Source organism: Mastigoproctus giganteus, chromosome 2, assembly GCF_048544385.1.
Source record: "Mastigoproctus giganteus isolate SK-2022 chromosome 2, ASM4854438v1, whole genome shotgun sequence".
Classification (NCBI taxonomy): domain Eukaryota; kingdom Metazoa; phylum Arthropoda; class Arachnida; order Uropygi; family Thelyphonidae; genus Mastigoproctus; species Mastigoproctus giganteus.
The window spans coordinates 226,510,078-226,536,511 of NC_143576.1; the positions used below are offsets into that span (position 1 = coordinate 226,510,078).

Genomic DNA, 26,434 nt, shown 5'->3' on the forward strand with positions numbered 1-26,434 from the left:
GATAGTGTCCAGCAGTCTTCTGTTAACCGCGGTTCCGACCTTCCTGAACCAGATTGGCGATCCGTAGGTGATCGCTGGGATGAATATTGATTTATAATACAGGGACAGGGTCTTCCTATTGAGTCCCCAGTCCCTGCGAGATACTCTTGCTACAAGTGCTGAATAGTTCCTCTCTCAGGTAGGTGAGATGAGGTGTAAAGGACAGGTTTCCATCCAGGATAATACCTACATACTTTATTTGCTTTGCTAATTTAATGCTGGATCCCGCTATCTTTATTTGCGGTGGTCGTCTGATATTTAGAGAGCCTTTTAGTAATACTGTACTGCGTTTGTCTTGGTTGGTGAAATCATTAACATATGTGTTTTTGCCCAATTCTGTAGGGTTTGTAGTGCTTGGTTGGCCTGTTTTTCAAGTCCCGTTCTGGAGTCCGCTTCGACCATTAAAATGAGATCATCAGCAAAGGCCTGATTGGCCACATTTCCCAGGTCCAGAGCCAAGAAGTCATCAAAGACCATGTTCCACATTAGTGGCTCCAGGACAGATCCCTGTGGGTAGCTCCTTCGGACGCTTTTAACAACTCTTCGGAAAGTTGTGACGACCTCAATTTTCCAATTCAACAGATATGCCCGGACACAGTTATACAAGTTTTCTGGGAGTGCTGCTTTCCGGAACTTGCCAAGGACGCTCGGCCACCAGACGGTGTCGAAGGCCCTGGCAAAATCCACTGCTATTACCAGAAAGTACTTCTTGTTACTTTGGGTTGCCTTGGTTATGAGATTTTGGACTGCTTCAATGGTCGAGAAGCCCAGTTTGAATCCATATTGCCTGGGTGATTCCAGATTGGGGGTTTTGTTATGGTTCATGATCCTTTTGTAGAGCAGCCTTTCATAGAGTTTGCTTAGGGTAGAGAGTAGGGCTATGGGGCGATGTGAGGCCGGTTGATCCGGAGGTTTTGTTGGGTTTTCTAAGATAGGTTTTAGGTGTGCAGTCTTCCAACTTGTCGTGAATTTCACAGTTTCTAGGAATCGGTTGAGGAGATTAAGTATCAGGTTCGGTATACATTCCACGGCTTTTTTGACCATCTCTGGTTCGATGAGATCCGGGCCGGGACATTTCCTGTTGCGCATTTACAAGGCCCTGTAATTCATCGACTGTGAAGGGCAGTTCTATTTCTTGGGTTCTATACGTTTGGTTTGCCTGGCATATTACCTTTTGTTGTTCATTAAGGATATCTGGTGGTTCACGGATGATAGCACTAAGGATATTGGTGATCGATTCCTCCCACGTTTTAGTCAGGCTGTAGATCTCCTCCGTCAGAAGTTCAGGGGTTATATCCCGATCCATGTTGAAGATAACCACCGAGGGCCTTTTTCTCTTCGGGGCCTCCGCTGTGAGGCCCAGTGTAGGGATCTTGGGGTTTGTTATAATTCCTTCTGCTTCTTCCTTACTCTCCGTCTTTATTACTGTCCCTGGATTTCTCGTCTTATGGCTTTTATTCTGGTTGCTCCGAATTCTTCTCTAAGGTTTTGGATTACGTTTTTCTTGACTTCCTCACTTGTACTGGTTTCTTCCCCTGTTGGTCTTTAAAATGACTATATTGGGCGTTGGCAGAAGTGTTTTCTTTTTAACTTCTGTGTTCTATGATGGGGCGCGCTGTGGCATTTGATTGCTGCCATCTGCACGTAGGATTTCCAGGGTTGCCATTGTTTTCTGGTAATTTGTATCTGTGTTCATTAGGATGGTCTCTAGCTTATTCCATTGCAGGATTATTTCTGCACGGATGGATGAAGAGATCCTACTACTATTCTCCTTCATTATATTTTTGAGGGCCATACGCAGTAGGAGTGTCTGCTCATACGCAGTAGGAGTGTCTGCTCTGGCACAGTTCCCTGTGGGAGTGTTGGGTCTAAGATGGTTCCCTCTGGCATTTTATGTTGTTCTTCAAGCCCTCCCACGTGCTCGCTTGGTTGCTTGGCCTCACTTGTACTCCGGGTTTCCCGATCAAATTTCGGTAACGTCGATTTTGTATTTTTCCTCTTCGTGGCCGATTTTGGAATCCTTGGTCTCCTCTGTTCTTTCGGTAGAGTTTGGTTGTGTCCCCTGTGTTGGTGGTGTGACCTCAATTGTGCTTGATGGACCAATCTCTGTCTCTTCCATTCCATTCTCCATTTCCCTATGATTTCAGATTTGCGGGGCTCTCTGGTTTATCGGGATGCAAGCTATATGGTGTAAAGTCCTCCACAAGAGCTGCTGGATGCATGCGATGAAGTACAAGTTCGTCCGAAAATGTCACCAAACTCCCAAGATTATGGGACACAAAGTTGTATCTCGAAATTATTGGTAGCTAGAAAGACGGCACCAAGTTTAATCGCCCCAGAAATGTGTTTCCAAGTAAGTGTAATCCTCTTCGACAACAGAAACCCCTCAGAAATTTATACGAGCTTCGAAATTGGGGTCAGCGAGTGAATTGGCAGGAAGTTGTTTCTTCGCACTACTCTGAATGATCACTCACACCATTTCTACGCTGACAAACAGAAAACTCGACTAGCCTTTGCACACAAATAGAAGAAGAAACTTCTTGGCCTTACAATATTATATGCTCATTCATTTCAGCTTGAATAAAACTATGAATTCTGTTTGATTTGGACAACGACCAGTCTACACACGATACATCAAAGCTTGCTCCCTGCCTATAATGATTATAGTACGGTTTGATAGATGAATTTATCTTTGGCCCCTGCTTCTTCGAAGAGAGGTCAATGCAACAGAAACTGTGATAGTATTTACAGTTTCTGTTGCATTCCACCCCCAGCATTTCAGCAATATTGATGCGTTCAGAGACTTTATGCATGAACTATGCGAAGGATTTGTTTTGAGCAAACTTTACCGAAGATATAGGATAGAAGACAGAGAGAAGAAAACAAAAATCAAATAATGATAGGATTCTGAAGCGTTGGTTTCCACTATAGTGGCTGCCTAGATGTAAAGAGTAAAGGAAAACCAGAGATCTCTAAACGAGAGTTACCAGTGTCAAAAGTACTGTTGTGTCACGGAGAGTCTCATCGAGAAAGGTCTTGCATATTGTATAATAGATAACAGAGACACCTAATTCCTTAATTATCTTAAGTTCCACGTACCTTCTCAAAGACCTTGTCACTTCATACAAATAGAAGAGGAGGATGATTGGAATAGTCTATGAAGTGACTTATTTCTGCTTGGATTAAAAAGATCCTAAAACCTTTCATCGTTTCCAGTCGCTTACAATTTTCTGATAAGCTTCTGCGATCTTCAACCCCTTTATCTCGACTACATTTAAACAGTACAGGAGAAGATAAAGTTAGACTGGCGTTGTTCTAGAAGATACTGTCCGTCATCGTTGGCTGATAACTGAACTTAAACAGGTCAGGTAATTTAACTATTCTAATTTAATTGAAATAATTTCCCTTTAGCAACTTTTCGTTAACTATATTCCTTTCGAAGCTAATTATGGACGCATTCATAACAAAACGCTGTATTTCGTTTTAAAGTATCGATTATATTTTTCTGATATTCTTTCAGTTTTTATCAGTTACTTTGCTTACTTTTAACTCCCTACCGCCATCTTGTAGTGGATCATAATGGATGCTATAACAATCTGTCTTTGTGTTTCTAACGACTGAAGATCTGTTTGCTTTATCAACCGCGATAACTTCGGATCTTCATTGAATTATAAAATTGCTACTACTCTTGAGAGTGCGTGCGTATAAGTGCTAAAGCAGCTAAGGTGAGGAATCAGTAAAAAGCGTGTATTCTTTGGCCGGTTTGCTGTTTGCTGGATGAAAAAACCGGAGTGTTTGGAATAAAAAATTCACCCTCACCGGAGACTAACTAACGAAGCCATGGAATGAAAAAATCAATTAAAAATTCCTAGCGAAATTGATGGATTTAGAACCCAGACCTTTTCAGTGATGATATCCACCTGCTTCCAGCCTTCCCTGATATCCATCTACTACCAATCTAATGAATATTTGTTACGTTACGGTAATATAGGATTCGACTGTGGCATTATTCATCTCTCTGTCTCTTCTATAAATTACAGTAACTAACTAAGCATTTATAATTCTTGTCTTTTTATTATAATTTTCTCTGGTAATTTCTGTTGTCTTGTGCTATTTTCTCTAGCTGTACAATTTTCGCAAACTTAGTAGTGATTGGTTTGGAGTTGTCTGGAATTATCACAAAATTAAACTCAAATAATGAGACGTCATTGTCTGTGTTGTAAATATATTTCGTTTGTCCTAAGTTAGGTTAGGACAAAACCTACCTAAACCTACCTGTGAAATCGAGGAGTAAAACCTCAGAATAATCGTACACTTCTGCCTGAGATAGATCTGTTCGATAGCGTATTTGGTTGGATCGCCATGCTCCCCACAACCGGTGGAAAAAGACCCGAGTTCGATGACGGGAAGAATTTTTATAGGTCTTTTACACAACATGGCTAAGTTAAATGGTCTCAGGCGAAGGTAGCATGGTTTTTTTTCTCCTGAAAACTCTGGTTTTTCGTCCACCAAACAGAAAATCGACTTCAGAACACGCGCAATTTACAGACAATACATACGGAGAAATATGGTCTTAGTTGCCGATGCTCCTAAAACCCAACGTTAACAGCTGCCTCAGATCAATTAATCCATTTCAACTTTTTCAAGCAGGAATGGATTAAACTTCAATGACCTCATTCCGTTAATAACGAAATTCGAATTAGAAATTTCCAAAACATTAGCAAGTCAAAAACCTACACAATATAGTGTTTGCATAAGAACAGCCTGGAAGCTCGTGCTATGTCTGATATCACCCAGTTACTAATGCTGTGTGGTGTTTGGTTAAACTAGTAGTAAGGTCATTTCTTTTTTTAATTTTTGTTGTTTAAAACATCCGAAAAATATTTTGAGAAGATACTTTATTAAAGTACGAACATTCAGGTTGTTTTCAAGAATCAAAGGTATCCCCCCCTCCTCCTGCCCTCTCCAACGGTTTCTGGTCATGATCCAATTATAGAACTTGAATTCATCTTGTCTTGTCCCCTGCATCTTTTTTTTTTTTTAAAGATAAAACTGAAACTCAAAGAAGATTTGTCTTGAAGTAGCGTCGCAAGCGACTGTACTGACAGTATAACGTTCACTTTCAGTATCCATCATGTATGGGGTCATGAGAACCGATGCACCAAAAGTCGTGTGGAAACCAAGTTCCACTTCGATCAACATAGAAAAGTTCCGAAAACTGATCAATGAAAAGTATAACCTCTCACTCGGTAAGTTCTTATTGTAAATATTAGTTACAAATGATAATCGCAATGATGATTATAAATAATGCCAATTCATTGTTTTCTTCTAAGATGGATGTACATCCTTCTTTTAGAAACTTACTGGGATCTGCACGACTGGTCTGTGAACCATTTGGAATTTTGGAAAGAAGTGTGGGAGTTCACTGGAATCATATATTCTAAGTCTTTCGAGCAGGTACGTGGAACTTAAGATAATTAAGGAATTAGGTGTCTCTGTTATCATCTTTGTTATCACAATATGCAAGACCTTTCTCGATGAGAATCTCCGTGACAGAACAGTACTTTTGACAGTGGTAACTCTCGTTTAGAGATCTCTGGTTTTCCTTTCCGTCTATAACTGGAGTAATTTCTAAAGTCCTCTTCAATCAAAGCAGTAGTCAGTCGATCTCAGGCGGGTGAAATAGATTTCCCTGGTAAATTGAAGCAAGGATTACTTGGTCCTTGGGACTGTCTCAGACATTCTCCCATGTATGTCAAGCTGGACTTTTTACCTGGCAGTCTAAACGCTGATAGAACTGATATTCGGGCGACACACAAATCAAGTGGACCTAATTTCGGCAATGTCCGGTCGGTCTGTGACAGCCATATACTCTGCTTGCAACTTCAGGTTGTTGCGAATGTTAGTAACCATGGGTATAACCCCCAAGTGCAAGACCTGAAATACGGCACTTAATATACTGGAGGTGACCACCCAGGTGCGTACGTAAGCAGTGGTTGAGGTGTGGCGCCCACACCACACCAATGAATGGCGCTCCTCTTGTTACCAGGCAATACTAGGTGGTAGATGACTCTCATTAACCGGTGAAATACCACCACTTTGCTTACTGGAGGCGTCAAGTGGTTGAACCAATGTTCAGTTTTCAGAGCAAAGCTCCAGCATCCTCTATCGCATCTGTTCCACCAGCCAGTATGATTGATGTCTTTTGAGGTTATGATGGACATCCTGGCGAGATCCAATCTTCCACACATTTCGAGAGTACAGCATTAAAACGGTTTACTCAAGCCGGCCTCTAGATAGTCCACCAGACCAAACCAATTGGTTACTCTATAGGAGGCTTCCGGATCAGCTAGTGTATAATCTCACTGTTTCTGCTATGCCAGATGGTGACTGGAAGGAGCGGGAAGCATTATCGAAGCCACCTTATGTCAAGGAGCTGGATACATTCTTGCCATGTGTACGCTATATCCAAGATTTTCATTAACTCATACAGCCTTGTAGAACAAACTATGCAACAAACGGCCTAATAGAACAAACTTATCTGCGAAAAGATCTAAATCTCCCAAACACTTCCTGATTCATTTCACAATTATACGTGGTCTCAGTTGCAATCTTAATGATGTCCATTTCCACTTACATTCTGCCAAACCCCATGTACTCTTTCTGACAGAATCCCAATTATCAGTTGATTCAATCACTGTCAATCTCAGTTGATTCAATCACTGCCAATTTCAGTTGTCCAAATTATTCACTCTATGATTCATTTCGCTTCAAAGATGGTACATGTGCATATAACCGCTCCCATATTCCCTGTCAAAGATTTAATAATTTGGAATCTCCTCTTTTCTATCTTCTTTCGCTTAAAATCTCTCTACCGCAGTCCTTCAAATTCATCCATTGTCTCTATCGTTCTCCCAACTCCTAATCACTTGGAACTTTTTTGACTTCCTATCTTTGAAACTTGACTTTCTCCAGTCCAACGTTCCTAACAGTGAGGTAATTTTTCTTGGCGATTTTAATATTCACAACTTCAGCTGGCTTTACTGAAAATTGGACTCCTTACTGTAAAAGAATATTTTTATTACGATTTTTTAATGAATATGATGTTAAACTCCAATTAAACTATAACAAAAATCTCTTATGCTTCCACTTCTTTATTTATTATACTGTATTTTATAATTATTTCTTAGATACTAGACACAGAGACAAAATTTGAGGATGTTCCAGAGTGGTTTTCCGGTGCCATGCTGAATTACACAGAAAATATCCTTCTTTGCAAAGATAAAAGTGTAGCCTTCTATATTACAGGTGTGCATTCATGAATGTAAAAGATTAGTTATATTAACCTTAAATTAATTCTTCTGAAATTATTTATTTAATTAATTATAAATGATAGATCAATCAGCTATTGAGTGATATTAACTATGAATTTATTTTAATATATTTAGCGTAATTAAATAGTAATAATAATAATATTTTTTATTACTCTTACGTATTTTGGTTTGGAGAATTTCATAGTCCATTATTTTCAGGTGATTTAAATAAAGAAATGGAAAAGGTAACCTTTGCTGAAGTTCATGAAAAGGTTGCGCTGTACGCCTCAGCTTTAAAGAAAAGTGGAATTAAGAAAGGAGATATAGTGGCTGGTGAGTATCTCTATTATCGTACCATCCAATACTGTAGAGAAAGTGTCTTATTTTAATTGCAGATGTAATAGTAAATTATATTTCGATCTGCTCTTAGATATTAATACTTTTTTAAGCAATATTAAAACATTTTGATTGATTTTAATATTGTTGAACTCTTAAATAAATCTCGATGTACATTGCCATACTATTAATATCCGGACACCCCCTCCATGGATGGGAAACAAGTCCTATGAATGCAACATGTCACAGATCCTGCTATAAATATGCACACGGCTTCGAACAGACAATTGCAAAAGTGGACATGCAAGATGACGCGTTCAACAGAATTACCTCAAGAGTTCAACAGAATTGATCACCACAACAAATGCTAGACGCCGATTAACATGGTGTCGGGAGCGCGAATCCTGGACAGTAGAGCAGTGGAAGTCTTATGGACAGACGAGTCGAGGTTCTCAGTCTACCAGTCTGATGGCCGTTCCTGGGTGTGGTGAATGCCAGGGGAACAGTTCCTTCCTGATTGTATGTATCCTACCAACAATGAAGTTTGATGGCGACAGTGTCATGGTATGGGGCTCCTTTCATGGTTTGGCTTGGGTCCATTAGTCGTTATCGGCAAAAACCATGAATTCTGTGCAATACCAGGGCAACCTGGACTTCCAACATTATGGCAATAGTTCGGGGAAGGCCCATACCTGCATCAGCAAGAAAACGCGCCATGCCATGCCATACTGCTCGGGTCGTATCAGAGTGGTTTGAGGGCATGGGTGTGGAAAAGTTGGATTGGCCAGCCCAGAGCACTGATCTGAACCGTATCGAGCATCTTTTTGGTACGTGCACGTCGAGATCGCCCGAAGAACAAGGCCGAACTGATGGCTGGGTTAAAGGCCGAGTTGAGTAACCTATCAGACATTTGTAAAAAAGCTGGTTGAGAGTATGCCGCGAAGATTGAAGGCCCTCCTAAAAGCAAAAAGGTTTCAAGACAAAATATTAAATGACACAATAAAAGCTCTTTTTTTTTGTCTAAAGGCAAGTGTCCGGATATTAATTGTAGGACAGTGTATATCTTATTTACTTAAACAGATAACACTTAAATAGTTATACAGCGATTAAAAGGTCTGAAGCCTACAACTATAAGGTGCTCTGTAAGAGTATTACTGAAATGATTAAACTGGCAAAGACTGAATATGAGAAATCACTAGCTAAAAGAGCTAATCAGATCGAACCCCTACATAATGGATGCGGGATAAACATTGATAATCCAGCTAATGCAGCTGATGAATAGAATGTGTGTTTCACGTAAATCTTTAGAGAATACCATACCATCCCTTCGCGACGCGAGGAAAGACTACTTCAGGTTGGTTTGGTCAGGCTTCATTACAAGTTAAATCTTCTAAAGTATAAAATTCGCTCAACTGTTTGGTGCATCCTGAGTGGTTTTCAAAGTACAACTATATTTTATGACGAATAGAAATGGCCCTAGAATAGCATCCAGCAATTAGTGCCTAGCTGAAACATGGATTTGGCGCCCCTCCTCAGATCCCAAGAGCAAATATATGCTGATGTATTTGACGCCCTAGGCGACCGCTTATGGCCCCCTATAGGGGCAACCCGTCCTAATCACGAGCACTTCCACATCTCAAGACAGTCCCTCAGCTCCAGAATGTATATTCTATGGCTGCTGGGCTTGGGGGATGGGGCCCACATCGAAGTTCGGGCTCATCCCCCCAGAGCCAACAATAGAATCAGTGTCAGATTATTTACAGGATATTATGCTTTTGACAGTATTTACAACGAAATAATAAAGATATTCATATTTACATTTATATCTAAATATAAATACGGCGTTATATTCGACCCTAAACTCAGTTTCAAACACCATGTTGCAGACATTCACAACAAGGTCTGCAGAGCAAGATGGCTTGCCAAACAACACCTCCTTCATGTTACAGGGCCTGAGTACACGCTCAAATACATATACCAGTTTCTGCAACCAGCCATCATCTACGGGTCAAAAATCTGGGCGTCGGCAACGAAAACGACGCTAAAAACCATTGCATCTGATGAGTACTGGCTTCTTCGGTGGGTCCTCTTCAAGCATAAACTGCAACCACTCACATATACTTCAGATATCACCCAACTTCTAAATTACAGAAAAGTCTCCAAACGGATATTTGCCCTCCGCTTGCTTGTGTCAATTAAAATGATAGCGGGTGAAGTCAATACGCCAAATTTTTGGCAGATGTGCAATTCGACGATCCCCCCCCCAAAAAAAACCCTTAAGAGCCCTCCCCTCCCTGCAGTCTGTGGCGTGGAAGCTCAGAATAGGGGATAGATTCCTGCCCATGGAGATGCTCCACAACGTCCAGGAGATAGACGTGGACTACAAAAAGTCCATAGAGGACAAATCATACAGAAGACGCATCATCAGGGACCAGCTTTCGTCTTGAACCGAGTGACTGTCATCGTCTTTTCATCGCTTTTCATGTTTCTTCATTTCACACGTTAATATTAATTTTAAATGTAAAATATGTAAATATACGTTTTATGTCCTAATATATGTTTTATGTAATTTTTCCTGTATTAGTTATTTAATGTTAAACCCCTAGCATTGTCGCTGTTGTGCGTATTATTGCATCAGGCAAGCATGTAACCATTCACTGCCTGCAATAAAGATATTTAAGATTATATTTAAGATTTAAATTCATAAAGATATTCTTGACTTTATTTACAACACATTCATAAATACATCGTGCTTTGAACATTATTTACAATATATTGGGCATTATTATGCTGCCCTTATCAATGTGCACTTTGCCTGGCGAAGGTCAGGCTCTTAAGAGTCTGTCTTCGGTACCTCCGATCCTTCGCAAACCTGCAGAGGTCGCCGCCAGTTGAATGGATTGTGGGGAGCATCTCCCTGGGGAGGAAGCGGTCACTGAGCGCTAGTCTGTTATAGTGGGCTGTGAACGTGGGAGCTGACCTCAGTCCGGATAGAGGGATCCTCCAACCACACAGTTCCCAGATGCGTGGCTCCGAGACCATTGTGGTTGTCATTTTGGCAGTGAGAACAAGGCGTTTTTCAAATACAAGATCTGGAAGTCGGGCAAAATTAAATGAGATCGCCATCGCAGTTGTCCTTTGCTGGGGTGGACGACGATGTTTATGTGTGATCCAGCGAAGGAGCCAGTATTTGGCGGAGTACACGCGCTTGATGTTGGTAGGGCTGCGGACCCCCAAATTTCCGAGGCATATAATATGACGGAGTATACTGAAGTATATACGTATCGCCGAGTCACATTCAGATCCCCAACGTGGAGCAGTTGTTGTTTTGTGGTCCAGCGCATTTCACAGAATTTTGCTGAGCTTGTCAATGTGGGGGGTTGAGGCTCAGTTTATAGTTGAAGACGACCCCCAAGTACGTATGCATCTTGACCACTGGGAAGGGAATGCCCTCTAGAGTAGCTTGATTTCGGTGGGTTGGCGCTTCAGAGAAAAGACAATTTGGGCTGATTTGGCAGGGTTAATGAGGAGGCCAAATTGATGGAGATAGGAGCCTAAGTTGCATAACTTTTCACTGATCTTTTTTATTGATGTTTGAGAGATGTTCGCCGGATTTAATCTGAGTATATATCTTAATATCATCGTCACAGCAGAGTATGTCTTCTCTCTGCTCCACAAACGGAATTATAACTGTAGTGAATAATGCTCCAGAGAGGACTCCGCCCTGGGGAACTCCCGCAGTAATCTTTCTCCAGATTGTGTGTTGATCCGCTTTAAGAAGAATGATTCTGTCAGAGAGCAGGGTTCGGATAAAGCACAACATGTCACCTTTTATATAGAAGTAGTTTTCTAGGAGCTGAACAAGTGAGGGAATACTGATGGAGTTGAAGGCAGCTTCCAGGTCGATGTAGGTGACGGCAAGCTCTGCTTTAGCTTCTAGTGCACTGAGAATGGTGTTGGTTATGGATGTTAAATTGGTGACTGTGGATCTTCCTGGAATGGCATAGTGAATCTGTGGGGGTTTGTGAGGCATGATTTGATTGGTGATGGTGGAAAGTAATGTCTTCTCCATATCTGTTCCAGAGAGGGGGAAAGTAGTGCTGCGTTAGGACACGGTTAAAAATTGATAGTAGTGGATCGATGATAAACGAGCTAAGACATTTAATCATGAATTGTGGCACAAGATCGGGGCCTGCAGTTGCAGTGGGTGGCAATCCATTTATAGCAGTTATAAACTGCTTCCTGGTGATGTGAACGGTGGCTAGCATATCAGTAGGAACGTTGTTGATGGGTAAGTGCCTAGGTGCATCGGGGCCACAGTGGTTGAGAACTGTGCAATGTGATCCATCCACAGTTCAAGGTCCAGTGTTTTAGGAATTCCTGTGTGCTGAGAGTCATAAAACAATTTGCCTTTTCGTAGTGTTGCATTTAAATGCCTTTTAATTGCAAATGATTTCTGGCGGTTGAAAACTGCCCGGGCCTGATTATTCCCATTTCTTATGCAGATTTTGTTTTTCTTGAAAGCTGTTGTTCAATGCTGGTGTCCACCAAGCTCTCGAACGGGGAGTGATCCACAGCTAGCTCGAGATCACAATTATTGAGAGCCTCCCAAGGTATCGATGATGCAGCTTCGAGACATCGTGGTGGTCAATTAATTTGGGTGCTGTGATGTCTTTTTTCTTTTTTGGACCTTGGATATCGAAGTTAGGTGGGGCTAAGTGCAGGATTATGGCATTTGGTTTGTGATCTGATTGAAATAGATTATGAGGATTGTCTTGAGGTCTCATGGTGCTGAATAGAATATCAGATCCAAGAGATTAGATCTCTCGTGGGGTGGCAGTTAAGTAGGCTGATACCCAATGAATCCATACTGCTAATTAGTTTCCTACTAAGATGTGTGAGAGTAGGTGGAAGATTGAAATCTCCACAAATAATGTGCTTAGCAGAGACGTGGAGGTGATTTACCAGCCAGTGGATCACATCTTCAATGATGTCACTGTTTGAGCCTGGTGGAATGTACACTGTTGCTCTGTCTATCAGGATGGCATTGAGCTTGAGGGATACCATTGCAGCTTAAAATGCAAGGGATTGGGTTGTCACAGAATGTGCCAATGAGAAGATAGTGGTATTATAGACTATTGCGACTCCCCCCCCCTCTACGATCCTCTCTAGAGGAACAGAGCATCTGGTACCCAGCCTGAGGAGCGAAGGCAAGGAAGTCCCGCCCATTCCCAAGCCACGTTTTGACAATGCAGAGAATATCAAAGGTTTTAGAGAGCAGATATCGTATTGTATTACGAGAAATGTGAATGCTTTTTGTGAAGTCAGATTTAATAGATGTACTTTGGACTGATATTCATTTCGATGGTTGAGAAACATGAGGAGACTTCGAATATATGGGCATATCTGTTCCCTCTCTGGAACAGATATGCTGTGAGGCCACATCCTAAATGCCAATCTGCAACCCTAATTAAACAGTTCAGGCCAATCTCTCATTCTTCCAGGCTCTTGAAGCTCATGGAGAAGACATTACTTTCCACCATCACCAATCAAATCATGCCTCACAAACCCCCACAGATTCACTATGCCATTCCAGGAAGATCCACAGTCACCAATTTAACATCCATAACCAACACCATAAACTCTGAAATGAAGTAAAAAACGAATTAAGGTGAAAATCTTCACGGTATTAAGTGATGGTACAACCAGGTAGCACAAATGCAAAAAAAGGACGGTTGGTGAACTATATAATCGATTGCATGAGGTCTTATCAGTTAGTCTCATCTGTTATACACTACGTTACTGTTAATAAAAAGACACCTGTATATCTATAAATAACTATAGCAACCTCTCCTCACATTCACCCAACGACCCAGTTCATCCCTAATTTTCCCAATAGGATTGAGGTCGAGCTCTGGGATGTCCAGTCCCAACTCTTCGACGCTCATGTCCTCAAAGGAATCCGTCACAACGCAAGCAGTATGACATTGAGCGCTGTCCTACTGATACAGTTATGGGTCTTCCCCGACGTACTGCCACAACGTACATAAAGGATTATTTCAGGACGTCTAGACAGACTTCAGCATTCATGGCTCTGCCAAAACAACCAATGTTCCCAGACCATCACTCTACCTCCGCCAAACTTCATTGTCAAGAAGATACAGTCCGGCAGGTAGCTTTTTGCGGGCAGCCATCACACCCAGACACGGCTGTCATGCTAGTGGACCATATACCTTGACTTCTCACTTCAAAGCACAGCTTTCCATTGGTGGTTTGTGAATGGCTGCGCAACCCTAGTAACCCATATCAGGCAGCTTCCTGTGCAATGTACCGATGCTCACATGGGTCCTAATCGTTTCAGTGAAGGCTCGAAGTGCTGCAACAACGTCGACTTGAGTTCCGAGTGGACAGTTCTTTGCGGAGCTCTCCTATCAAGTTTATCAGTTTCTACGTTTTACAGTGACAGTTTCAGCAGTAAATCGCTTCCATTTATAGATCACATCACCAATACGACCTATAGATCTGCAGTGCCGTTTATATGTCACTTACAAACTGATTGCTCATGTGGCACCCACTTATCATTCCTCGCTGAAAGTTTGGTAACTCTGACAATCGCGGCATCTAGCGTTCACAAGTCGTACTACTGTCTTCTCGATGGCCTGCGAGCATATTTTAATTGTGTCCGACCCGTGTCGCTTGGACAGGAATCACAAATTAATCGACGGTGGGAGTGTCCGGATATTAATGGTCGAGCAGTGTATATATTAATGTTCAATAAACAAATAATGAAAAGAGTTGGAGAACCACTCAAACCAAATAGAATGAGTCATTGGAGCACAATAAAATAAATGTTAGTGTGCTTAAAATACTGATTTTTGTTCACCCTAACTGTCCATTATATTCCAGGTTACATCACGAACATTTTGCCAGCAGTTTTAGCAGCATTCGCCACAGCTAGCTTTGGTGCCGTGTGGACATCTGTAGCTATGGATTATGGAACGCCGGTAAGCTGAGAATAATTCAACGAATTAAACAACGTTTTAAGCTGGAAATATGTACTAAAATAAGTTTAGGGATGAAAGCCTCAGACTACAGGTAATTTACTAAACGAACAAGTTGGTGCGCTAACTTATTCTGCTAGAAATATCTTTAACCATAGAAACTTTACCTAACTTTGAGACCTCGTGGGTAACATAGTTGGTAGAATCGCTGTTCTCTACTCACCTAGTGGAAAAAAAGACCCGAGTTCGAGTCCCATCGATGACGGAGGAATTTTAATGGGCCTTTGTCACAACGTGGCTAAGTTAGTCGATCTAGGAGGGTAGCATGGTTTTTTCTCCCAGAAACTGAGGTTTTTCATCCACCAAACAGAAAATCGACCTTAGAACAAAGACAGTATAAACGGAGCAATGTGGCCATAGTCGCCAATGCTCCTTAAACCCTATTACAACAACCTAACTTCGATTTTTAATTAGATCATCTTTGAATATATTTTCATTTTCATCATATATCATCAGAGATATATTTTATGTATCTCTGATGCCTTTCAATCAATTATTATGTTCTGATATTTTTATATTCGAATAATTTCAATCTTCTTCTTTTTCTGTAAATTCTTTCAGGCGGTGTTGGAACGGTTGCGGCAGACAAGTCCAAAAATTCTCTTCTGTGCAGAGCATAATGTCAATGATGGGAAGAAGATTGCTGCTAACGACACTATAAAGGCACTGATTAAAGGTAAGTTGGTGTAATATTCACCATGGAGGAAAAGAAGGGCTGAGTATAGTATTTTACGAATTCAGTTATTGCAGATTATATGAGATAAATAAGACAGTATCTACGAAGTCTGTTCAAAAGCATCCGGGCTGCTGTGATATAATGACAATAAGCATCCTTATGTGGTGGAGACCCATGTAAGTATGCTTATTGGAACTCTTGGAACCTGGAATGCTGGAAAGCTGATTTCGAAATCGCCACAAGTTGAGCCACCATATTAATCCCTATTGTTTGTATTCTATCAGATCGATTTCCTTTCAGGGATTTTTCAGCTAGGAAATATTTGGTAAACAGCAATTACTGGACTTGGGCGACAGAAATTTTAATTGAAAAAGAATGGTTGTAGGATAGATCTGCGAAAATTTTCTTTCGAACGGAGACTGGAGGCTTGATTGGAGACCGGGACCTTGCTTTCGACTGGCCTTGTGGAAGTAGATAACTAATAAATTTAAGGAAGAATTAGGCAAATTATTAGAGGGGATGGACAGACGATGCGGATAGTTTTTTAAGCTTGCTTTATTGCATAAATACGGTCAGTTTTTCTCTGGGTTTTTCATCCAGCAAAATAGCTACATGAAAAATCCAAGGTTCCAAGAGAAAACATTTGGAATAGTACTACGTACTATTCTAAATGTTTTCTCTTGGAACCTTGGTTTTTCAACAAATGCTAAACGCCGATTAACATGGAGCAAGGAAAGAAAATCCTGAACTGTAGAGCAGTGGAAAACAGTCCTATGAGCAGACGAGCCGAGGTTCTCCCTCTACCAGTCTGATGGCCGTTCCTGGGTGGGGCCGTACCGGGTGGGGAATGCCAGGGGAACAGTTCCTTCCTGATTGTATCCTCCCAACAATGAAGTTTGGTGGAGGCAGTGTCATGGTATGGAACTCCTTTCATGGTTTGGCTTGGGTCCATTGGTCGTTATCGACAAAACCATGAATACTGTGTAATACCAGGACCACCTGGGCAATTATGCACTTCCAACATTATGGCAATACTTCGGTGAAGGCTCATACCTGCATCAGCAAGACATGGGTGTGTAAAAGTTGGTTTGGCCAGCCCAGAGTGCTGATCTGAACTCTATCGAGCATCTTTGGGATGCATTGGATCATTGGGTACGTGCACGTCGAGATCGCCCAAAGAACAAAGCCGAACTGGTGGCTACGTTGAAGGCTGAGTGGAGGAACATATCACCTGACATTTATAAAAAGCTGGTTGAGAGTATGCCGCGAAGATTGAAGGTCATCACATAAATGAAAGCTCTTTTTTTGTCTAAAGGCAGGTGTCGGAATATTAATGGTAGGGCAGTGTATGCTTTAGTGTGTCACAATAAATATGGTAAAACAGCTTATCAATTCACTGTTTATTGCATTATTCTTAGTGCAGTAAGTAATCTTTAATATTAGCAGAACTTTGGATTGTGTCATCCTTTACTTCAGCAACTATTAAGTTAATTGTGCGTTATGTTTGAATTTATTTTTATTTGCTGGATAACGATTCTTTATCTCTCGAACTTTACTGAGTTTTATTTTCTGTAGGTATTCCTAGCCTTGAGAAGGTTGTGGTGATCCCCTCCGATAGCAATTATTTATCTGGAGAATTGGCACAGATTTCTAAGTGGTAATTACAAAATTATTTAGGTTCAATTCCTTTAAATTTGTATCATTTCTATAATAAATTACTTAATCTATACGTGATATAGATTAAGTAATCTATCAATTCATTAATATAATCAGTAAGTTTATTTTAAATGGTACGTTTTCCAATATCAGTTTTCATTTAAAACTAGAATAAATTTAAGATTTAATAAACGAATTATTGTGACATGTATATAATAAATTGTATTATGTAAAAAGGAAGAATTTCGTTTTAATGGTTAAATTTTACGTCGTTCTCAATGTTCTATGAAAGTTGACCACTCTTGATTGCTAGCGCGCAGAGAGTTTGGAGTTTTCAAGATGACTTACCTCTTATTTACGAGCCTTGTACGTATTCAAAATCCTTTTTAGAAGGAAATTCATATTTCAACAACCCAGATTTTGTTCCTTTTTACAACTTCATTACAACTCCTTAACTCCTTCTGTTGAAGTTAGCTTTAATCGCTTGCATATGTTTCTGGTTCTCCAAATTGAGCTCAAATTGAGCACGGAAATAAAGTTTTTTCTTTTTATTTTAATTTGTACCAAGAGTCCGTAATCTTGTCAAGGTACTTTGTACACGACATCCCAAATTGGCGTCATCTTTGCTTGCCAGAAACAAGTACGTTGCTATCAGTTATTAAAATCTAAAATATCCCAGGAGTCTTTGAAATAATAAAGGTTAGGATTAGCATATCTAGTTTTGTCTCATTATATCAAGATTTGCATTTTATTACTGTAGTTGTTCCCTAATGGACTTCCTCAGCTGTGGAAGGGACGCAAATGGTGGTATTCCCTCTCTGGAGTTCGCGCAACTGCCTTTCAACCATCCCCTGTACATCCTGTTCACCTCTGGAACAACAGGCCATCCGAAGCCAGTAGTTGTGTCTGCAGGGGTAAGTGTGCATCATTCAGTCAGTAATGAAATATTTAAAAATTAGCTTTTCGAACCAACCAAGTTTGCTAATTCCAGTGGTCCTTTTTTATGCAGGGAACGCTCCTAGCAGGATCAAGGGATAACTTTCTACATCGTGATTTTAATAAGGATGACATCATGCTCCAGTATACAAATGTAAGTATATTCATTTGTAGTGAATCATGTCATTCAAAATATCATTAATTTGTACACTGGATTGGCTTTGTTTTAGCAATACCTACTTAATACCTCGGAGAGACACCTTTTGCCCTTAATACAGCCCGTGCACGTCTTGGCATGGACTCCACAAACTGTTAGTTTATGTGTAGTACAATGTGTCCAGTAATGTCCACACATTGTCAGATGGATGGTTGTTGCACTGGGTGTCCTTTTCCGGTAGGTTCCAAACATGCTCAATTGGGTTGAGATCGCTGGCTGAGTTGGGAGAGGTGGAGGATGGAGAATTAATTTTCATGCTCCTGAAACTAGTTAGAAACCTGCTGAGCCCTATGGCATGGTGCGTTTTCTTGTTGATAGAAGCCGGAGTTGTCTGGATATGCTGTCATTGTGAATGGGTGTATTTGGTCAGTACCGACAGAAAGGTAGGCGTTCTCCTCGAGCCGTTGTTTAACGGTGATCAGAGGATCCAGTGCATGCCACGAAAACAGTCCCCAAACCATATCAACACCGCCTCTAGCCTACTAAACACTAACAGTGCATGCAGACACCGTGGCCTCGTGTTGCTTTCTCCAATCAGGTTTTATCCATCAACGTGATGGAGTTGCGGATGGAATTCATTAGAATATGTAACATATTTCCACACATCGGTGGTTAGTGTTGTTATGAGACGAGATCTACTTTCATAACAGGCGTCCACCACACGTGGCATTCTCTCATGTGACCTTTGACTGGTTATTCGACCGCTGTTGAGCCAGTCACGGCAGACTCGTGACACCACAGAATGGGAGCACTTAACCATGTTGGATGTTGTCGAGATACTGGCACTTGCACGCCTTGCCCCAACAATTATTCCACGTTTAAAATTAGAAAGATCTCGAGCAGACCCGTTCTTCGTTGCGGACAACCAGAAACTGATCGTAATGAGTGCAAACTACAATCTGATATCAGCCATTGCCGACCTTGCGCTTTCACCAGCGACACACCAGTCCATTCTTACACAAGAGCGGTGTTGCTAATGCAAAGCCAACTCACCATACATTGGAAGAGACATTGGCAAGCATGTCTAATACTCTTCTGCTCTATGCACTGTATCTCTATGTATCTCTATTCTACTCTATGTTAAGCATCCCTTTTACACTCCTTTTGAAAACTTATGTAGCACATGATTCCTTGTCAGTGGTTATAGGGGTTTACAAATAATTAGAGATCTCGTGCAGTTGTTTGTAAATTGAAGGCCAATTCTGTGCTCAAAACCACTCTTCTCTTTCGAAGAGAAAATTGTTGTACCTGGAAATAATCTTTCATTAAGTGGAAAAGATCATACGATGTCCATAATTTGGAATAATTATCTGAAATAAGGTCCATCTACAAGTCTTGTTGATCGCATATCTTTCTTGTAAGAGTTATGGTGTTTAGCTCTATAGAAGCAACTCGTTGCGATAGCCTCTTGAGAGATCAGTGTCGTTTTGAAAAACTGCTTTTTTTGCTTTGCAAAGTAAGTTTAAAAAATTGCAATCCTTATTTTTGATCATCGGATATATTTTTCTAATTATGTTAAATATGTAAAAATGTGGGATATTTTGCAGACAGGATGGGCTATGTGGAACATCATGATTGGAATGATACAAACAGGATGTGGCATAGTGTTATACAACGGAAGGCCTCTTTCGAATTTCAACGTTACTTGGGATCTTATAGAAAAACTTGGGGTTACCATCTTTGGTACATATCCATCCTTTCTTAGCTGCATGGAAAACCAGAGATCCAAACCAGGTGAGTAATAATTGAAATTCAAAGTCCATCTGTATTAGTAGTTCCTGTTGTTTTCTCTTTCAATACAAGGGATTTTTATATATTGGAATGGGATCTTTTTGTTGTATTAAGTTAATTGTGTATTAATCCTAGGCAGTGCTAATTTAGTAGGCCCTCTATCAAGGCAACCCGAAACGTTTCTCTGTGCACCCAGGTTGTAATCTGCCATTAATTCAGTGACCGTGATCTGCCATGTAATCTGCCATTAATTCAGTGACCGTGAACTGTCTGCTGTCCTGGACAGTACGTGCCAACCGCCATTCATCTCGGCTGTCAGCAGTGTGGGCCTCTAATCTGGCACATTGGATGGAAGTTGTGTGTCCCTCTTCGACCACAACTTCACTACGGCGGCCATCGAACCTATCATGCTTCGTTCAAATCCCTGAGGTCCTTCCCTTTTCCCATTGCCCGTGCGGTCACTATATGTGCTGCGCTGGCATGTAAAGTCACGCCTAGATGCTGTGGGATGTGTCCAGCCCTCATGGAACCAGGGGTAGTCATAATGTTTTGGCTCATTAGTGTACAACTGGCTATAAAAAATGATAATAAATATCAATAAAATTTTATCGTAATAAACATCTAATGTTAAGAAGATATGTTCTGTTTATAGATTGGAAATTCATTGAAATTGCTTTTACCTTTTTCTTTTTTTTTTTTTTTAATGTTCAGGAGCTGACTACAAACTGCACACTCTTCGTTCGATCATGGTTGGCGGTGCAATCGTAACCCCAAAGAATTGGCAGTACGTTTATCAGCATATTAAACCTGACGTGTTCATGTGCTCATTTTTAGGTATTGAACATTGAACTTTAACACAAATTCAGTTATTCCATTTTCCCGAAATTTCAAAATACCTATTTGGAATGTAATCATAATTATAGACAAGTATCCGATACCCGTTTTAAAAGATTTTCTGATATTTCCAGGAAGCACAGAAGTAGGTTCTATATGTGGCGCTAATCCCTCCCTTCCTGTCCACTGTGGAGAAATTCAGTCTCCCAATTTAGGCATGGCAGTGGAATGCGTCGATGAAATTGGTAAGTTAAAAGCTACTGTATTTCGTTTTGAGTATAAGACCACGAAGCAATTTTGGTAAGAAATAGTCTCTGATACCACATTATCTAAATTGTTTGCCCTAATAAACTGGCGACTTTATTAGGTACTCGTCCTCGTGGACAGCACGAGGTGCAATCTCTATCCTTTCCACACCTGATGCAAAAGAGTTGAGTTCGAATACCATCCCTTCAATGAAGCGAGGAATTTTTACGGTGCCTTTTCACAATGTAGCTGAGTTAGTCGGTCTCATGGCGAGAGTATCGGCGCAATATGGCCTGAATTGCTGATGCGCCTAAAACTCTACAACAGTAACAGCCCAGAGTCGTCGCAACTTAGATGTTTCGGTTGTCTACTTCGAAGTTCATTCCACCTTATTCTACAGATGGTCAGTTGGGCTGAGATCGGTTGTTGGAGAGGCCACCACGGTAAGCCGAATTCACTCTCGGTTTCTTAAAACGAGTTCTGTAGAACTCTGAACATGATACATTTGTAGATGGATACACTGTTGTTGTTGTTGTTGTTTATTTGGTTTTTAGGAGCATTAGCAACTAAGGCCATATTGCTCCGGGATATGCGGTGGTCATTCCCTGACCTTTCCGCATCCTCTGTATTTGGTGGTGACGGGCTCGAACCCCGGTCTAATCAAGAAGCATGTGCTACGCACTGCTGCTCCTTCCCACCTGGCTACGGAGGCGCCGATGGATACACTGCAGTCCATTTGTAGATGGATAAACGGCAATCATGAAGAGATGCTCCTGGTCGAAAACAATTTTCAAATAGCTTGCAACATCTAAATGTTGTTCCATAGGTATCAAAGGGCACAATGTATAGCACAAAAACACACCCCACTCCATTATACCGCCGCCGCCACCAACCTGTACTGTTGACGCTTGGCACGAACTCATACTTTCCCCCCCATGTTCTGGTTTGATCGACATTTCAACAACAGTTCAACATTTTTACAATCCTCCAATATTGGTGTCCCTCGCGGCTAGCAGGTGACTATGTTCATCGTACCACTCCACACTGAGCGGAAAAGGCCTGGGTTCGAATCTCTTCAATGACTCAAGGAACACCCTCGTGGGTAGCACAGTTGGAAGGATTGCTGTCCTCCCCACCGGGTGGAAAAGACCTGAGTAAATGACGGGAGGAATTTTTATGGGCCTTTTTCACAAAGTGGTTCAGTTAGTCGGTCACAAGCGATGGTTGCATAGTTTTGTGGTTTTTTCCTCCCGGAAACTTGGATTTTTCGTCCAGAAAACAGAAAATCGACCTCAGAACACACGCAATTTACAGATAATATGCAAGGACCAACATGGCCATAATTGCGATGCTCCTGAAACCCCAAGGAACGTTTATGGGAGTTTTTCACTCTGTTGCTGAGTTAGTGAGCCGCAGGTGAAATAGCAAGGTTTTTTCTTCCAGAACTCAGGTTTTTCGTCCATAAAAACAAGCCAAACCGCCCAGAAAAAACACGCAATTTATGGACATAATAAACATGAATGGATGGACAAGGTTGTTCTCGGTATCCCTAATATGCTTTTTTTTTTTTTTTCTGGCCAATATTGAAACAATTTCGGCTACTTTTTTTGGCCAATTTACAATAAGCAACGGTTACAATAGGCTCAGAACAAGAGAAATGGAAGTCCGTCCGTTCAGTTGTCTGTGACACTCCATTCTTGAAAAGATAAAACGAGTTGCTCCTTCTGAAATGACCCTTTGGTCACCCTGTTGCACTGAGCTATTACTCCAATAATTTTAGACATTCTGTTACCCTGCATAAGTCTTGTCAGCTTCCATTGGTTACTTGAATCAATGAGCTGTTTCCGACAAAAAAAAAAAACAAAACGAATTTCGATTCACCAGTGCGGGAGATGCATATACGGAACTTTTCGCGCCGACAATTATGCCACGTTTAAAGTCAATTACAGAAGGAATTCAGTCGATATCACATTTTCAGCATGTTTTGTTGGTCCTTCGAAAGCTTTTAAGATCAATCATAGTGTGGGTCATCCTTTGTCTTGTCCACATACATCATTCCTACGTATCTGTCCACTTGCTTTATATCCTTGATGATGTTATTGAAGGATCACTCAATTTCATGAAAAGGGTAGGCGTGCCTAATAAAGTAGCCACTCAATGTAGTCTTATAGCACTATAATTTGATGATAATCAATCATTTTGCTTTCATTTTCTAGGAAATCCCGTTATGGGCCAGAAAGGGGAAATGATTATCAGAAAACCCTTCCCTTCACAGCCCATGAGATTTCTGAATGATCCAAACAATGCAAAATATAAAGAATCTTACTTCGGAAAATTCCCAGGTAAGTGTTGCTTTATGAAAGCTTGATATTATTACACATAAACAGCAACCAGGACTAAAAGCAGACTGAACTTAGTTTCAATCGGTACACTACAGACAGTATTTATTAAAAAGCACGTTAAATTATTTTATAAGTTCTTATTCCTTTTATTGTGTTTGCATTTTTTTTTTATTCTGTGTGTGTATTTAAGGAAAAACTTTGTTGAAATATCCACTGTTCAGGTCCTCGTGGGTAGCACAATTGCTACAATTGCCGTCCTTCCCACACTGGGTGGAAAAGACTCGAGTTTGAATCCTTAGATGATGTGAGGAATTTTTATGGACCTTTTTCACAACGTGGTTGAGATAGTCTGTCTCAAGGTAGAGCAGAATGGTTTTTTCTCCCGGAAACTTTGGTTTTTCTTCCAGAAAATTTGAACACAAGAATTTGAACACAGGTCTTTTCTACTTGGTGTGGGAATGGCGGCGATTCTACCACGTGCTGCTCACGAGGGCGTGATTCATCGGAAGAAGCACTTTTTTCCAGTCGTCAATTGTCCAGCGATTCAGATGCACTTTGGAGTCGTTGGCGATGGGTGGCCGTAAACATGAGTTAGTAGACTGCGCGCCTACTACAGGAACCTATAAGGACAAGGGTTGGTTAGATCGTGGTCTTGGAAACACCTGGCTATCCACTGGTTAAAGTCCACGGTTTCTATCTACCGGCTCGCAAAAGGGAGGAACAATCTACGTTCAACGTTGCATGAGGAGTGGGCGCCCGCCATTTCGCTGCATTATCCATTCACTCTTGGAACACCCTTCGGAAACATCCCACAAGATGGGCTATTTCCGTAATACTGCCACTCTCTGACCGGTATCTGACAATCATCCCTTTATCCAAGTCCGTCAGATCACTTCCCTGTGTGTGTTGATCATACTTTGTTTGGATCGCATGCAACGAACCTGTAGAATCATGTTGACCTCTTCTCACCGCTATACGGGTGCCACCAGGCGAGGAGGAACGACCGAATGCAAAAACAAGGGATTTTTCATTATGTTTTGATTGGCCTATCACTCCAGGAAAACATAGATATATATTTATTATATATGAACGTGTTCTTTTTAGGTGCACTTCCTTTCTCTATTGCTGATATTTGAAACATTTATTTGACAAAATCAGTGTTTGAATACAAATTAATTAAAAAATAAGACAAATTTTTATTCATTGATCACTGATTTATTAGGAATTGAAACAAACAGAAACACAAAAACACTATAAGGATTAAAGAAAAATCATTCGGTTATTGATTATATAACTATTGCACGTATCATTTCTTGCAGGGGTATGGTACCAAGGAGACTTTTGTTACATTAATCCAGCAACACGGGGTATCGTGATGTTGGGACGAAGGTAAGGGCTCTTCATTAAATTTAATTTTGTCTTCTACATTTACCAGAGATAAACTTGGATAAATAGAACACGCAAGTATGAAAAATGGATACTTTTTTAATATATAATGTATTATTATTATTATTATTAACAAAAGTATAAATAAGTAAATATAAAAAAACATCATTGTTTTCATCCCGACTATACAAATTATCACCTACGATATTCGGTTATAATTTGCTCGTTACTTTTATCTATTCTACAGTTATCCTTTTTCAAAGTCTTAAATACCTCCATCAGGTTCCTGAAAGATCTGTTGTCTTGAGATCTTGAAAGAGGCAAAAATAAATCTCTGGAACGATGCTTCTTTATGGCAATAGCTAAATCTTGTTACTGTTCCCTTTTCCAGGATCGAAATCCTTCATGAAATGGAGTTTCCAAGCTTGTATATAAGGTGACCAAAAACTATTTTTATGGTTATGTTTTTCGATATTAATATTTTGACAAAATTTATGTGGATGCCATTGCAGAAGGCTGCCATGAGTCTGATTGTAGACAAACATGCCAAGTACTTTAAGATTTTACTGTGTGTCTTGTAAAATACAGCTGGTATCGTCCATCGTGAGCTCCCACTCTTTGGTGAAACGACCACAGGAGACATAAATCCTTTTTGTTCATCTTTTTACGTAGGTTTTAATTTTATCCTAAAAATCCGCACAACTTTTTTTGGTTACTTGCTTCCCAAACAATAAGACAATCTAGGGTTGATCATACTCCCTGCATCCTGATCTAGCCCATTTACATTTTTGGACTTTAAAATTATGGACATTACTGATTATAACAACAATCAACGTCTTTTTATTGAGCGAGTTTCCAGAATTTTCTGATTATTATTCAAATTCTTAACGATATTAATGAAATTTCTGTCTTCCAGTGACAGTGTTCTGAATCCATACGCTATGAGGATTGGTACATCGGAAATTTACAGTATCGGTAAGTGTTCCTTGGACACATTTCTCGTCCGGTATTAAGCGTTGTGAAATTATTATATTCTAGAAACATTGGATAATGATTCCTGGTTTTTGGGTTGTAAAAAATGTTTATTTGCAGTTGAGGAGTTCCATGAAATCCAAGACAGCATTTGCGTTTCTCAGTTCAACAAAAATTATGAAGAACGAGCTGTTCTCTTCTTGAAGATGGCACCAGGTCAAAAATTTAAGGAAAATCTAGTGACCAGAATTAAGCATAAAATAGGAGAAGCTTCTGAATATCTTGTCCCTGACGTTATCATTGAGATTAAGGACATTCCGGTATCCGTTTTCTTTAATGTCGTTACTAACGCTGACCCTTTTTTGAGAAAAATAAATTTAAAATTATTTTTAAAGAAAATGTAACTGAACCCGTGAAATTTAACAATTGTTTTGTTTTTGTTCTTTGCAGTATACAGTAAATGGTAAGAAGGTAGAAGCTGCAGTGAGGAAAGCCATAGCTGGAGATAAAACGATTAACAGAACAGCAATGAAAAACCCAGAAGCTGTAAATCTGTTTTATGATATTCCACTGTTGGGAGATTTTTGAGAAACTACCAGTACTGTAGTGCCACCTGTCTAAAATCATATTTCACAATTGTACTCAAATTTAAAAATATAATAATTATAATACTTTTCCTCGTTTGTGTT

At 40.4% G+C, this 26,434-nt stretch overlaps 1 protein-coding gene across 1 annotated transcript; it reads left to right on the forward strand.

Moving 5' to 3' along the window:
- The first annotated feature begins 5,173 nt into the window (after positions 1-5,173).
- On the forward strand, positions 5,174-26,333 carry LOC150090193 (acetoacetyl-CoA synthetase-like). The gene is made up of 16 exons (XM_090390195.1): positions 5,174-5,288; positions 5,396-5,496; positions 7,230-7,347; positions 7,572-7,685; positions 14,595-14,692; positions 15,311-15,425; positions 17,001-17,082; positions 17,842-17,995; positions 19,782-19,968; positions 20,677-20,799; positions 20,934-21,044; positions 23,262-23,387; positions 24,707-24,776; positions 25,690-25,748; positions 25,866-26,065; positions 26,196-26,333. The coding sequence occupies exons 1-16, from the start codon at positions 5,174-5,176 to the stop codon at positions 26,331-26,333; spliced, it is 1,911 nt and encodes a 636-aa protein (XP_090246321.1).
- Positions 26,334-26,434: the final 101 nt, after the last annotated feature.